Source organism: Epinephelus fuscoguttatus, linkage group LG4, assembly GCF_011397635.1.
Source record: "Epinephelus fuscoguttatus linkage group LG4, E.fuscoguttatus.final_Chr_v1".
NCBI classification, from domain to species: Eukaryota; Metazoa; Chordata; class Actinopteri; order Perciformes; family Serranidae; genus Epinephelus; species Epinephelus fuscoguttatus.
Window position 1 is genome coordinate 3,730,946 of NC_064755.1, and position 14,093 is coordinate 3,745,038.

At 39.2% G+C, this 14,093-nt stretch overlaps 1 protein-coding gene across 1 annotated transcript in view; it reads left to right on the forward strand.

Moving 5' to 3' along the window:
* Positions 1–510: 510 nt before the first annotated feature.
* The window catches only part of ldhd (lactate dehydrogenase D), a 38,902-nt gene continuing 25,319 nt past the window's right edge, over positions 511–14,093 (forward strand). Inside the window, exons 1-3 of the mRNA XM_049574471.1 lie at positions 511–660; positions 7,515–7,627; positions 9,811–9,952. Of these exons, the coding sequence (XP_049430428.1) occupies positions 568–660; positions 7,515–7,627; positions 9,811–9,952 (348 nt within the window). The 5' untranslated portion in view covers positions 511–567. The remainder of the gene's footprint in view (positions 661–7,514; positions 7,628–9,810; positions 9,953–14,093) is intronic.

Sequence of the window (14,093 nt, forward strand, 5' to 3'; positions counted from 1 at the left end):
TTACCTATCAGAGGAGGGGGAGGCTGGGCTATGACTGTTTGTTGTTGTTGTTGTTTTGTGACCGCGAAGCAACAAATATTTTTTCTTGAGCCTCCCTAAGCGACTGTGCAGGTGAGCCATATCACAGATATTTACAGTTTCACTAATTTAACTAACAGACAGCATCCACTTAAAGTGCCCAAACAAAACCAAAACCAAAGTGCATAGTATGGTATTGGACAGAATTATAACACTGCACTGCAATATACAACAAATGACGTGGGACAAAAGCTTAAAATATTTTTTTAAGTATTTGTCCTTACTCAAACAGCAATAGTAAAAGATGCAATAAAACATAGGCGTGAGGTCACCAGTAAAACGATTAACCTGAGAGGTACTAAAACATAAACGAGCACTGTCAATGTTACACCAAAGCATGTGTTACTGTTTGTGATTGTTTCAGATCATTGGTAGTTTTGTTTTATTCTGAAATGTTTTAACCGGAAGTCGTGTATTTGGTCGTGACCAAGCTTCTGACAGGTACTTAACAGCCTGTGTCAGTGACCGTAGTTCGGTTCTGGGCTTGACATGTTGCATTATTTGACCCCGATCCGACGGCTGCTGTCTAACCGGCATTGCATTCTGCAGTGCCGCCGCGTTAAATCGGAAAACACCGCCAAAGTAAGTTTGCTGCAGAGTTATTATGAGCTGGTTACTGTTGTACCTAGCCTCCATGTAGCTAAAGCCAACAAAATATTAATAACACAGTGACATAGCCGATAAAGCACTGTGGTCATAAGTAAACATTTAACTAATAACCCAGCTGTTGTATGGACTTTATAGCTGAACTTTATGAGGGGACTACGGATAATGTTACCGTTAGGTAACATGTATTTTATGGTGAGGTTAAGTTGGCACTCTTCTTGTTGTGTGTTACACGTAGTGTTGCAGTGAGATAGGTTAATTTGTGCACACTGCTTATATTTGTACAGTGGTGGAAAAAAGTTTTCGGACACCCTTAAAATTTTACACAATCTCAAATATTATCATGAAATATTTGTGGAAAAATCTTTTTTGTATTTCAAAAGGTGTGGCTGCATTAGACAGATACAAACAAATACAAATTATATTTTTTTGTTTATTGTTTACAAGAAAAACTAACAAAACTAAATTCTTGACAGTTTCAATATGTCAGTTCTCAACATTGTCGGTATCAAAGTCAACAAATAACAGAGAATGTGTTCAAAACTGAACAAAAAATAAATAAACCATCACATCATCAAATTAATATTTAGTAGTCCTGCCATTGGCACGTAGTAGAGCTCTAATCCTGGCTGGCATGTTCCCCACGTGCCTTTCACACTGTTGAGGGGTAATCTCGTCCCATTCTTCTTGAATTACTGCTTTTAATTCTTCTAAATTCTTTGGTTTATGCTTTGAAACAGACCTTTTGATAATCCACCACAGATTTTCAATGGGGCTCATGTCGAGGATTGAGCTGGCCACTCTAAGACCTGGATACTGTGCTCCTGCAGCCAGGTTCTACTGGCCTTGGATGTGTGGCAAGGGCATTATCTTGTTGAAACATCCAGTTTTTACCTCGGGAACAGTGCACGCAGAAGGGAGCATGTGGGTTTCAAGAATGGTACAATACTTGGTAGAGTTCAATGTGCCATCACAGACAGTGAGATGACCAACACCAGCAGCACTCATGCATCCCCAAACCATGATACTGCCTCCACCATGCTTGACAGTAGGTACTGTACATGCTGGAGATAATGCCTGGCCTTCTGCATACCCTCACATTAGTAGGAGGAAGATAAAGCTGGAAACTGGACTCATCTGACCACAAAATCTTCTTCCAATTCCTGGCTGTCCAGTTCTTGTGTGCCTGGGCCCAGCGACGCCGGGCTAACCTCTGTCTCTCATTGATCAGGGGCTTCTTGATAGCCTTGTAGGACCTTAAGCCATGATCTAAAAGTTGGCCACGTACAGTGCGGGTGCAACACTGGACACCAGTTTGGTTTGACCACTGCTGCTGAAGCTCCTGTGATGTCATTCGGGTTTTGCCTGCACATGTGGATCAGGATGCGGTCATTTCTTGCTGAAGAAACCCTTGGACGCCCAGATCTTGGTTGGTCTTCCAAGCTGTTGGTTCGTCTGTATTTCTGCAGAGTGTATCCAACTGCTGAAGGACTGCATCTGCACTTCCTGGCTATCTGGCGGCAGCTGTACCCTTCCTGGCTGAGAATCTTTATCTTCAGGCGTGTTTCCTGCGTTAGGTTCCTTGTTTTAGCCATTTTTGTGTCTGAAGAACTTTCAAATGTGCTGGCTTTATGTAGACACGAAGCTTGGCAACAAAAATTGTGTCTTTTAATAAGAAGAACGACCTTCATCACTGGTACCAAAATGACCCAATACTCAAAATTTCTTATGTATTTTTATGGAACCAATCAATTTTAAGTTTTTAATGGCTTTTTTAGGATTTATTTAGTATTTTGGCTGTGACTGTACTAAAAGAAATTGCACTTGAAGAGTGATTCTTAATGCAATATTTCACAAATGTATGGGGTGTCCGAAAACTTTTTTCCACCACTGTATGTGTGTGATCTGTGCTCGATTTAGGGTCTTCCGCTCCCATTCATGAAATTAGGAGTTTAATTCTGGATGAGAATAAAGTTAGAGCCCATTTAATTTGTGTACGTAGTGACCTGGTAGTGATGATGCTCCTGTTGGGTCAAATAATTGTAAGTTAGCATGAGGGTACTTGTAGGAACAGTGCATACATGGAGATAGATTTGTCTAAATGTTATGTGTGTAAACAGATCGACAGTCCCTGTATACATTAAATAACTTCCACAAATACAGAAAAAATATGTGAACTAGCAAAAATATGCAGTGTCCATAAAATGCAAATTTGCAATTGTAGAATTGGGATTCACAAATAAAATCTGGATTCACCAATATATATTCCAAAATTTCAAATGTTGGGGAAAATATTCACAAATGCATTCATTTATTTGTAAATCAATTAAATGTATTCACAAATATTGTGTTTTAATTTTTGGAACTTGCTTGTGTATTTGCAGCTGTGTTTTATACTTGCTAAATACATAGTTTTTTTTTGTGACATTTGTGGAAGATGTTTTATATTTTAAGATCACACATGAACACAGAGATTGTTTATCTGTTCACACAAATAGTATTGACTGTCTGGGATGCTTATCTGGGGAAAAAACTGTCAAGTGACTGTAGTGTGTTCTTGCTGTGTCTCTCTGCCGTGAACACTCCTGCAGCCTCTTCCTTTTGCTGGATGATTGTATACCTGATATCATTCTCCAAGAGCCAGCAGGGTGTACTTTATAAACACTTCTGTTTTTGTCTTAAATATGTCCTCCTCTCTGACACACCACAGTGAGAGTATTTTGTCTGAGCAGCTCCTCCCAGTCCATGGTGCGGAGCAGAGCTGTCCTATAGAAACAGGTTATCTTTAGTCATAGAAGCTGCATCAGTCGAATCATAAAGAGATATCCAGGTGGTTCCTTGTGAGAGAAATTTTTTTTACTTGTCATGGAGATTATGTACCCGCTTAAACCCAAGCCTGAGTTTAAACCCAAGGGTTTGATTCAGTCATTTTCCAGTGGCAGTTCATTGGTATGTTAAAAACTTGACTCAGGACTTGCAACAAATGAGAGAGTCCAGATACATATACTTTTATTCCAATTAATTCTGTAACCTAAAAATGTACCAAATAAATTACATTTTTCTAAAACTGCTGACATACTAGTTTACGGTTTTGTTGAAGAATATCATCTGCATAATAATATTTTGTTTGTTGTTTCCCATGTATCATAGCCATAGAGTTTTCTGTCTAATCAAATACTCTGGGCAAGTGGCTCTATGGCAAGGGCAGATATTAAAGCAGATAGAGGGCAGCCTTGTCTTGTTCCTCTCGCAGTTTGAAGGGAGGGGATAGTGTCTGATTTGTAAGAATTCGTGCTGTTGGATTCTTATTGAGAAGTTTGATCCATGCTGGAAAGCTGAGCCCAAGATTGAATCTCTGTAGGACCTCAAATAAATATGAACATTCAATCTGACCAAATGGTTTTTCACCATTGAGCCCAAGTATGACCAGGTCTTCATTTCCTTTCCTATTTGTGTAGATAATATTAAAAAGGCATCTTAAATAAAGGTAGAATTTCTGTTGGCTATGAAGCCCGTTTGGTCCATATGTGCCAATTTGTCTATTAAAGGGTTCATTGTTTTGGCTAAGATTTTAGCAAACAACTTTCCATATAGATTCAGTAGAAAGATTGGGTGATATGAGCCCACCTCTTGTACATCTATGTTATTCGGGTTGGCATTATTTTTTCGGGTTGTCCATCCGTCTGTCTGTCCGTTCGTCCCATCCTTGTGAACATGATATATCAAGAACACCTCAAGGGAATTTCTTCAAATTTGACATTCATGTCCACTGGGACTGAAGAATAAACTGATTAGAATTTGATGGTCAATGGTCAAGGTCAGTGTGACTTCACAAAATATGTTTTGTCCATAACTCAAGAATAAATATACTAATTATGACAAAACTTTACACAAATGTCTAATAGGTTAAAATAATGAAGTGGTGATGTTTCATATCCCAAAGGTCAAAGGTCAACTTCACTGTGACATCATAATGTTCTGCAGAAACACTTTCCTGGCCATTACTCAACATCATATGGAGACATGTATACTGATGTGTACAGTTTACGGATGTATCCTGTAGGAGAAACATGACTGGTGTACAGAGGCATGCAAACGTGGGGCAGTAATTCTAGTATCTCTAAGCTGCTATAATTATAAAATTTCCCACTGGCAGTAATAAAGAACTCCATCTGGGGTTTGGAAAGGACATAATATAGTCCAGAAGTGGGCAAACTGGTCCAGACTGAAGAATCTCAATAACTATTAGATGGAAAAATGAAAGTTTGTATAGACATTCATGTTACCCAGAAAATAAATCCTGCCGATTACAGTGATCCCCAGGCTTTTCCTTTAACACACCATTAGTTGACTTTATTTTTTTAATGTTTCAACAACTATTGTATGGATTGCCAAAAATTGCAGTACCAAGAAATTCATGTCCCCCAGATGATGAGTCCTAATGAATAATTGGGAATTAACTTACGGTGTATCAATCAATCAATCAATCAATCAATCAATCAGTCAACCAATTTTATTTATAAAGCCCAATATTACAAATCACATGTTGACTCACAGGGCTTCACAGCATACGACATCCCTCTGTCCTTAGGACCCTCACAGCGGATAAGGAAAAACTCGAGGGATCCCTCTTCCAGGACAGACAGACGTGCAATAGATGTCATACAGAACAGATCAACATGATAAATTAACAGTAATCCGTATGACACAATGAGGAAGAAAGAGAGACAGAGAGAGAAAGACAGAGAGAGAGAGAGAGAGAGATGCAGGACAGACAGTAATGATAATAGCTTACAACAACATTAATGAAAGTAATAATATTATAATAATAATTACGGCTATTGTGGTACAATATGTTGAAAGTATATATTAATATCTGACAGTATACATATGTGACAATAATCATATGTGTAACAGCAGCAGGAGGCATCAGGCAGGACCACAGCAGCAGCACAACCACACACATCACACTATCCAGGCACCACTGTGATATAAGTTAACCTGAGAGACAGTGGAGCACAAAGGCTCTGGAGAAGAAGCCGAGTCACTGACATGCAGTACAGCTGAGTTAGCAAGATGCAGTAACAGGATATGAGTGAGAGTGAGAGAGAGCTCATTGCTCATTGTATTATCGGAGGTCCCCTGGCAGACTAGGCCTAAGTCAGCCTTTCAAAGCTTTGTAAGTTAACAGTAGGATTTTACATTCAATTCTGGATTTTACAGGGAGCCAGTGCAGAAAAGCTAAAACAGGAGAAATATGATCTCGTTTCTTAGATCCTGTTAATACACCTGCTGCTGCATTCTGTATTAGCTAGAGAGTTTTTAAAGACTTATTAGAGCTACCTGATAATAGAGAGTTACAATAATCCAGCCTTGAGGTAACAAAAGCATGGACCAAATTTTCTGCATCTTTTCGGGTCAGGATAGGCCTAATTTTCACAACATTACGCAGATGAAAAAACGCAGTCCGAGAGGTTTCTTACGGCAGTGCTAGAGGCCAGAGCAATGCTATCCAGAGAAGCTATGTCATCAGATAAAGAGTCTCTGAGTTGTTTGGGGCCAAGAACAATAACTTCAGTTTTGTCTGAATTTAACATCAGGAAACTGGTACTCATCCAGGTTTTTATGTCTTTAAGGCATTTTTGAAGTTTAGTTAATTGATCAGTTTCTTCTGGCTTTATCGATAAATACAATTGAGTATCATCCGCATAACAATAGAAGTGATTTCTAATGATGTTACCTAAGGGACGCATATATAGAGTAAATAGGATTGATCCGAGCACAGAACCTTGCAGAACTCCAAAACAAACTTTGGTTCGTAGAGATGATTCATCATTAACATGAACAAACTGAAAACGATCAGATAAATAAGATTTAAACCAGCTTAGTGCAGAACCTTTTAGGCCAATTAAATGTTCCAGTCTCTGTAGCAAAATTTGATGGTCAATAGTGTCAAACGCTGCACTAAGATCTAATAAAACAAGTACAGAGACGAGTCCTTTGTCTGAAGCAATGAGAAGGTCATTTGTAATTTTAACTAGTGCTGTCTCAGTGCTATGATGCACTCTAAATCCTGACTGAAATTCCTGAAATAAATTATTATCATGGAGAAAATCACACAGCTGGTCTGCGACTACTTTCTCAGGGATCTTTGACATAAAGGGAAGATCAGAAATCGTTCTATAGTTGGCTAACACCTCTGGATCCAGGGTGGGCTTTTTTAGGAGAGGTCTAATTACAGCTACCTTAAAAGACTGTGGTACATAGCCTGTTAATAAGGATATATTGATCATATCTAATATATGAGTGTTAACTAAAGGTAAGACCTCCTTAAGTAGCCTAGTTGGGATGGGGTCTAAGAGACACGTTGATGATTTAGATGAAGAAATCACTGCGGTCAATTGTTGAAGAGAAATCGTGTAGCCATATCATTGAGTCAAATAGTAAATTTTCTAGTATAGGGATGACAGTTTTCGTTAATTTTGCGTTCCAAAGGCTGACACCCATTAACTGGTAATTAACTGGTTAATTTTTAAGAAAAACAAAAAGACTTCAAATAAAAGAGGCCTTTCCTTATTGACCCTTTGACTCAGTGAGCTGTAGACATTTCAAATTCGCTACTTTCAACTAGACTTGTTCTATTTACACAAGGGGTAAAACATATCAAGGCCAGTTTTCAGTTTACTCCTCAATTCAAGTGTAATATATCATATTTTATGTTTTTTGTCCCACCCTCTTGAGATGACTCACCATCATCACAGCATGTAATCATTTGTGTGTGTGTGTCTGTGTGTGTCTGTATGTCTGTTCGTCTGTGTGTGTCTGCACAGAGTGCTGCTCTGGACAGCGTGCTCTCTTCATTCAGGTCAATATGTGGTGAGGACGCCATCTCATTGGGTCAGGCTGTCAGAGAGCAACACGGCAAAGATGAGTCTGTGCACAGGTCAGTCTCTCACACTCTCTCCACAGACACAAAGTCATTACATTGTTTGTTAATGCTGTTTTCAATACTACGCAAATAGAGCACATAAACAAGCTGTGTGGCATTACAAAAAAAGAAATGATACTAATGGTTCATGTCCGCCACAAATTGTCACACCATTAGTGACACCTCACAGAGATGATAATGGTACACACACTGAGGTTTTAAGCCAAAAACTCGCTTTTCCCTGTCTACACATCGACACTGAAAATGGACTTTCTGAAAAAAGTTTTACGAAAGGCTGCAGTCTGGTGTGGATGAAAGGTCAATACGCATATAAAAAACTACATATTGAAATATACCCTTGTACATGTGGACAAGGCCTGGACAGTGTTTACTCTTCTTTTGGTTCCTGAGAAAAAAATAAGTGGCTGTTAAATGCTCCACCATGTTCACCAGCAAGTCTCTAACTATGTCTATCTGCTGTTGCTGCTGAGCAGGTATAGTACAGCGGCTTTATCAGGGCTGTTTTGTTGAAAACAGATGCCTGTCGGGTGGAGTCAGTGAGGGGGAAAATACTCTAAACCTAGAAATAATGGCAAACCCCAGTTTTGGAACTCACATGCTAATGTCAGCAACGTGCCATGTCTTATGTAGAGTCCTTGCTGTCACTTGACAAAGATAACTAGGCATGAAAAAAACAAACCACAGCAGCTTGCAATGAAAAGTTGAGACAGATTGAACTTTTGGAGGAACGCAACCCAGTGTCTCACTATGGTGGCCAATCACATATCCAGCAATCAGACCGGAAAGACACCCGCATTCCACACCGTATCTAGGATGTGTACTGAGCTTTGAAAGCAATTTTTGTAGTGCCCAAACAGTGTAATTACATCATCACGTGACCCCTCCTCCGACCCAAAAAGACTTTTTACCATTGACTTACACATCACACCCCCTGCAAAAAGTTTCTTCCACCATCGGGATTTGATGATCCATTTGGATCAATCACACAGAAAGTGTTTTAGCAGCTGAAGGCAGCTTTGAAACTTTTGTCTCGTTTTTTCTGGAGCACTGTAAACTCCTTGAATTGAAAAAACTTCAACTCAGAGCGGAAAAGCGCCCCACATCACTTCCGCTTGTTTCCCATTGTCCAATTGGATGAATTGGGAGGCGGGCCTTCTGTGGTGGTCATGACAACAAGTTTACAGTTGGTAAACAATGGAGGAGAAAGTGGTAGTAGTTGTTGGATTCTCAGAGCTATACAACTTAACAAACTGCAGTTACCACAATCTCAGTAGAAAACAACAGGTGTGGAAGAGTGTAAGTGCAGTACTTGAAATGGCCATCACTGAGGCGAAGCTCCTGGACCAACTGCTGGTTCTCCCCATGATCCACCCTGTTTTTTTAGGGTCTCATGTACCCACACAGATCTCTGTTTCCCTGTGCGCAACAAACTATTTACTGACAGCCTCTCACCCTCAACCAGAGCTACAGCAAGTAACCTCTGCCTGTGCACTTTAGGAACTAGCTACTAATTACTGTGAAATAAATAAAATTTAGAAAAGTTGCCTGGCAACAACAAAAAGGTACAGCAAGCCTTTTTTTTGTTTTGTTTTTTGTTTTACCTGTGGCATTCAATTTTTTTTTTTTTTTTTTTTTTTTTTTTTTTAAAAAGAGCAGTCCTTGTGTTTTGCAACCTGCAAAATACTTTCTGTGTGATCAGGGCCTAATGATAGTCAAAATGAATTCTACAGATTTTTTAAGCCAACATAAACAAATTTACAGAAAACAAATACTCAGTTGCTGAGATGGGAAGATCGGCTTTCTCTTCAACCTCCACTCACCCAAGTTACACTCCAACGGCACACAACCCACTGTGCCAGATTTGGTATGAATGCACTCTAACATTACTTAACACCATGAGTCTATCTTTTGACAATGTGCTGTATCACAGAAGAATGTGTTCTTCTATTAGGGAACAGTGAGGGCTCCTACTGGCTTCCGTCTCTTGATTCGTGGATTTTAAAGTTTTTTTGACATGCAGAAAGCCACACAGCAACTCTTTGGCATGGTAGCAAACACTGTCTTTTCCCCCTCGGCATTAAAAGATGAGTCAATTTGTGGGGTGCTACCAAAAGGTGCTTTTAGTGGAGAAGTATGTAGAACATTTAGTGAGTTTGTGTTGTATTGCTGCTGTCTAGATGTTGTCCTCCAGATGTGGTGGTGTTTCCTCGTTGCGTGGAGGAGGTAAGCGCCCTGGCCAAGGTCTGCAACAACCACCACCTTCCCATCATCCCCTTTGGCACTGGAACTGGCCTGGAGGGAGGGGTCAGTGCAGTCAAGGTGAGAGAGAGTGAGAGAGAAGCCCTTGTATATGTGTGTGTAAGCATATCTGTGACTTGATGTATTTGCATTAATACTTGGAAGAAGAAGCAGTAATGAAAGTAATAGATTTTCCACTATTATGTGCACTTGTGTTTTTTAACTGGAGCTAAACCATTTACTGAAAAAAGCAAATATGAGAGCAGGGTTGGACTACTTTTCTGGAAATCAACAAAATTTCAACCTGGTCTCTACCTGATGTGACCCTTTACCTTTCAGTTGATCCGGTCTGAGTGTTATTGTGTCCTTAAGCAGAAGTCTCGTTCTGAAATATTACGAGATGTCATGAGATGTCACTTGTTGCAGGAAAACAACAGTGGAAATGTGTGAAATTTGGAGAGAGTATAATAATCAGCGTAGCGTTGTCTATCATGGATGGTTATAACCGGATTTCAATCATGTGGATGAGGCAGCCGGAGCTTATTTTACAGAGAAAATGCTGTTCCAAGAGCAGATTTACCTGCTGCAGACGAGTGGAGGTTATGATAATGATATTAGCCAAAGTTATTGTGCTTGCATTGCATAACATTACACATGAAAGCATGGCAGGGTAACGGCAAAAACAATCAATCAATAAACGATTAGGAGGTGCAAAATATCAACTGATTCAGCACTGATTATAACCAATCTAAATAGATTGATTACCCATTTTCATCAGCTGACATTCATAATGATAAAATAAGTGATCTATATAATAAGTGGTATCAACAAGCTGACACTATCTGTGCCACAGTCTTTGTGCGTGATGGAAAAATATATTTAACCTTTCGTATTAATATGTAAAGAGTAAAATAAAAACCCTCACTGCCTTTTTTTCTCTCTCTCCTTGTCCTCTCTTTTTGCGATACTCTGTCACAAATAAATATGGACAGTGATCAAGTTCAAAGGCCTGAGCCATATTGTCAAAATCAGGTAAATAATCATCGATGAAACTGAAAATCTTTTAGACAATGCTAGAATACATTTCTGATATACTACTTCAGGCCTCTGCGTACTCGCTCAATACTAGATAAATGTCAAAAATTGTTGTTCACATCAGACACTTTGACCAATTTACGCAGGGAAATAGGGTCCAGGCTGAAAAATGTTGAAGTTATCCTTTAACATTGTCATGAATGGAAAGTACGAAAATACATTAATTACAGTATGTATGAAGATAGCTAAATGACAGCATAAAATCAGTAACTACAGTACAGTGGGGAATTAAATACATGCCAAATAGAAAGTATGACAAATGATGAAGCAGAATTCGGGGCCCGGAACTGGGCCTGGTGGGCCCCGACCTCGTCTTCAACTTTTAGACTACTTTTGCCCTTGTCCAAAATAAGTATCTTTAAAACCAAATACTCAGCAGTCAAGGATTCACTGGAGACACGTAGAATCAAGTGCAACTAAGTTTAATGTGTTTGCAGGCAACAACACATACAACTCAATGAGTCAAGCTCCGGAGCAGGACTGAAGTTTTGCTTTCTGTGTGCTCTTTTATGCTGGTGAAGATTCTGTCGAATCTCCACCTCTTCTCTTTAATCCTTCCCACATAAGCCCAAACATAATGGTGTTATACATGAACATCAAATCCTATCAGATCCTAGGTACTTTCCACTTTCGTCCTTGAACATCAGATCCTGCATCCAGTACAATACACCAGTGAGTGTGTGTGTGCACATTATGTGGATACATGAAACAATAAACCAAGGTGTGACTGGTTATGATCAAGCAGAGTATACTGCCTGGGCATGTATTTTTAAAGGTCAACTGATACCAAAGCATACAGTTGCAATCAAAATTGTTCAACCCCCATTGCATATTAGGCTTATTGGCAAAATGTACAATTTTTCAGCCGTTTGCAATAAACAAAGTAGACAAGAACAGTTGAAATAGTTTAATAAAACTAATATTACCATGGAGACAACAGAGTGGAAGCGCTGCTGGGTCCTTCTGTTGGTCACAATACAGGTGCTCTTTGGATACTTCAGGTATTTTGCACTTATTCCTCAGCTGAAGGGCTCATTGCATGGGTCAAACAGTCTCAGTAAAAAATCAAAAAATGCAAGGCTCCTTCAAAAACACACTAAGGCACACTGTAAAGTCTGTAAAATTAAAATGCCTTTATTTTACATGGCAAAATGAATCAAAAAGAGTTAAAAAATGACCAACGCGTATCGACCAACATAGGTCTTCATCAGGGTCAGACAGGAGTAACTTGCACACCTATGCTGTGTTACACTGATGAGTTGAGTAGGCGGGAAGTTCCCTGTTAAGGCACACACCCACTGGCCAGACACCAAGTGTATCCACGTGAAAAAATGAGGGTGGGGAACAAAAAAACACAAAGAAGAAAAGAAGAGAAATGCAAAAAAATAAATAAATAAAAAAACAAAACAAAAAAAAAAGAGAGAGAGAGGAGAAGGAAAACAAAACTAGGGAGGAAGGGGAATGAAAAGAAGTAGAAAAGTGAGAAAAGGGAATAAATGTAATGTGGCTATCAATTCAGGATGGACCTGATCACTTCTTTTTGTACACATGGTAAATTCCCGCTAATTACCTATCAACCATAGCTATCAACAGTTCCACATTCTACATATGTCAACACTTTTACATAATTCATTTCATTAACATTTTTACAAAAAGGGAGAAAAATCAATGTCATCATTGAGGCCAGGGTATTTCGTTGCTTTTAGTTGCACGATCCAAAAGGTTTCACGTTGAAGGAGCCTTTTTAAGCGATCACCTCCTCTGATGTCCTTTTCAACCACTTCCAACACTATGACCTTCAGCGTATTTGGGTTGTCATGTCCAGCTTCCACATAATGTAATGCCATGGCATAGTCAAGATTCTTTGTGCGAATGGCATTCTTATGTTCTGCAACTCTGTCTTTCAACCTTCTTTTTGTTTGTCCAATGTAAAAACAACCACATGGACATTCCAGTTTGTAAATAACATATGTGGTGTTACAGTTTGCAAAATGTCTCATATGGTATATGCGACATGTACTGTCATCTTGAAAATGATTGATTTTTACCACATTTTCACAATGATTACAACTACCACATCGGAAAGTTCCTCGTGGCCTTTGTAGCCAGGTCGTTCGTGGGGGAGGAGGAAGGTAGCTCCGTACCCATCTGTCTCTCAGAGTTGGTGCACGTCTGAATGAGAACATTGGTGGTTCTTTGAACAGTGGTTGGAGAGATGTGTCACTCTGAAGAATATTCCAGTTGCGTTTAATGATATTCCTTATTTGAAATGCTTGTTTACTGTATTGTGTAACAAAATATATTTTCAATGACTGAGGTGTTTTCTTTTTCGTTTGGAGCAACTGTTTTCTATTTAAGGACTTTGCTCTTTGAAGAGATTTTTCCACTGTATTCTTTTTGTATCCTCGCTCAGTGAAACGGTTTGCCATATCTATAGCCTTATCATCAAATTCTTCCTCTGTGTCACAGATACGTCTTAGTCGCTGGAACTGACCAAATGGAATGTTATCTAGAAGGGTCTTGGGATGGAAACTGTTAGCCCTTAAGATCGTATTCCGATCTGTGACTTTTCTGTAAATGGTTGTGTGTAGATCACCATCATCTGTTTTCATGATTCTTAAATCTAGGAAATTGATGTCCTTCTTGCTGTATTCCAGAGATAGTTTCAAACTCTTGTTGGTATTGTTCAAATATTCATGAAAATCAAGTACTTCATGTTCTTCACATTGCATAAAGAATATCAAATCATCTATGTATCGTCCAAACCATTTTAATTTATCCAGATAGGGATTGACAGAGCTCCAAATGAATTTATCTTCCAACACTCCTAGAAACAGGTTGGCATATGATGGGGCATAGCTCCAAACGAAAAAGAAAACACCTCAGTCATTGAAAATATATTTTGTTACACAATACAGTAAACAAGCATTTCAAATAAGGAATATCATTAAACGCAACTGGAATATTCTTCAGAGTGACACATCTCTCCAACCACTGTTCAAAGAACCACCAATGTTCTCATTCAGACGTGCACCAACTCTGAGAGACACATGGGTACGGAGCTACCTTCCTCCTCCCCCACGAACGACCTGGCTACAAAGGCCACGAGGAACTTTCCGATGTGGTA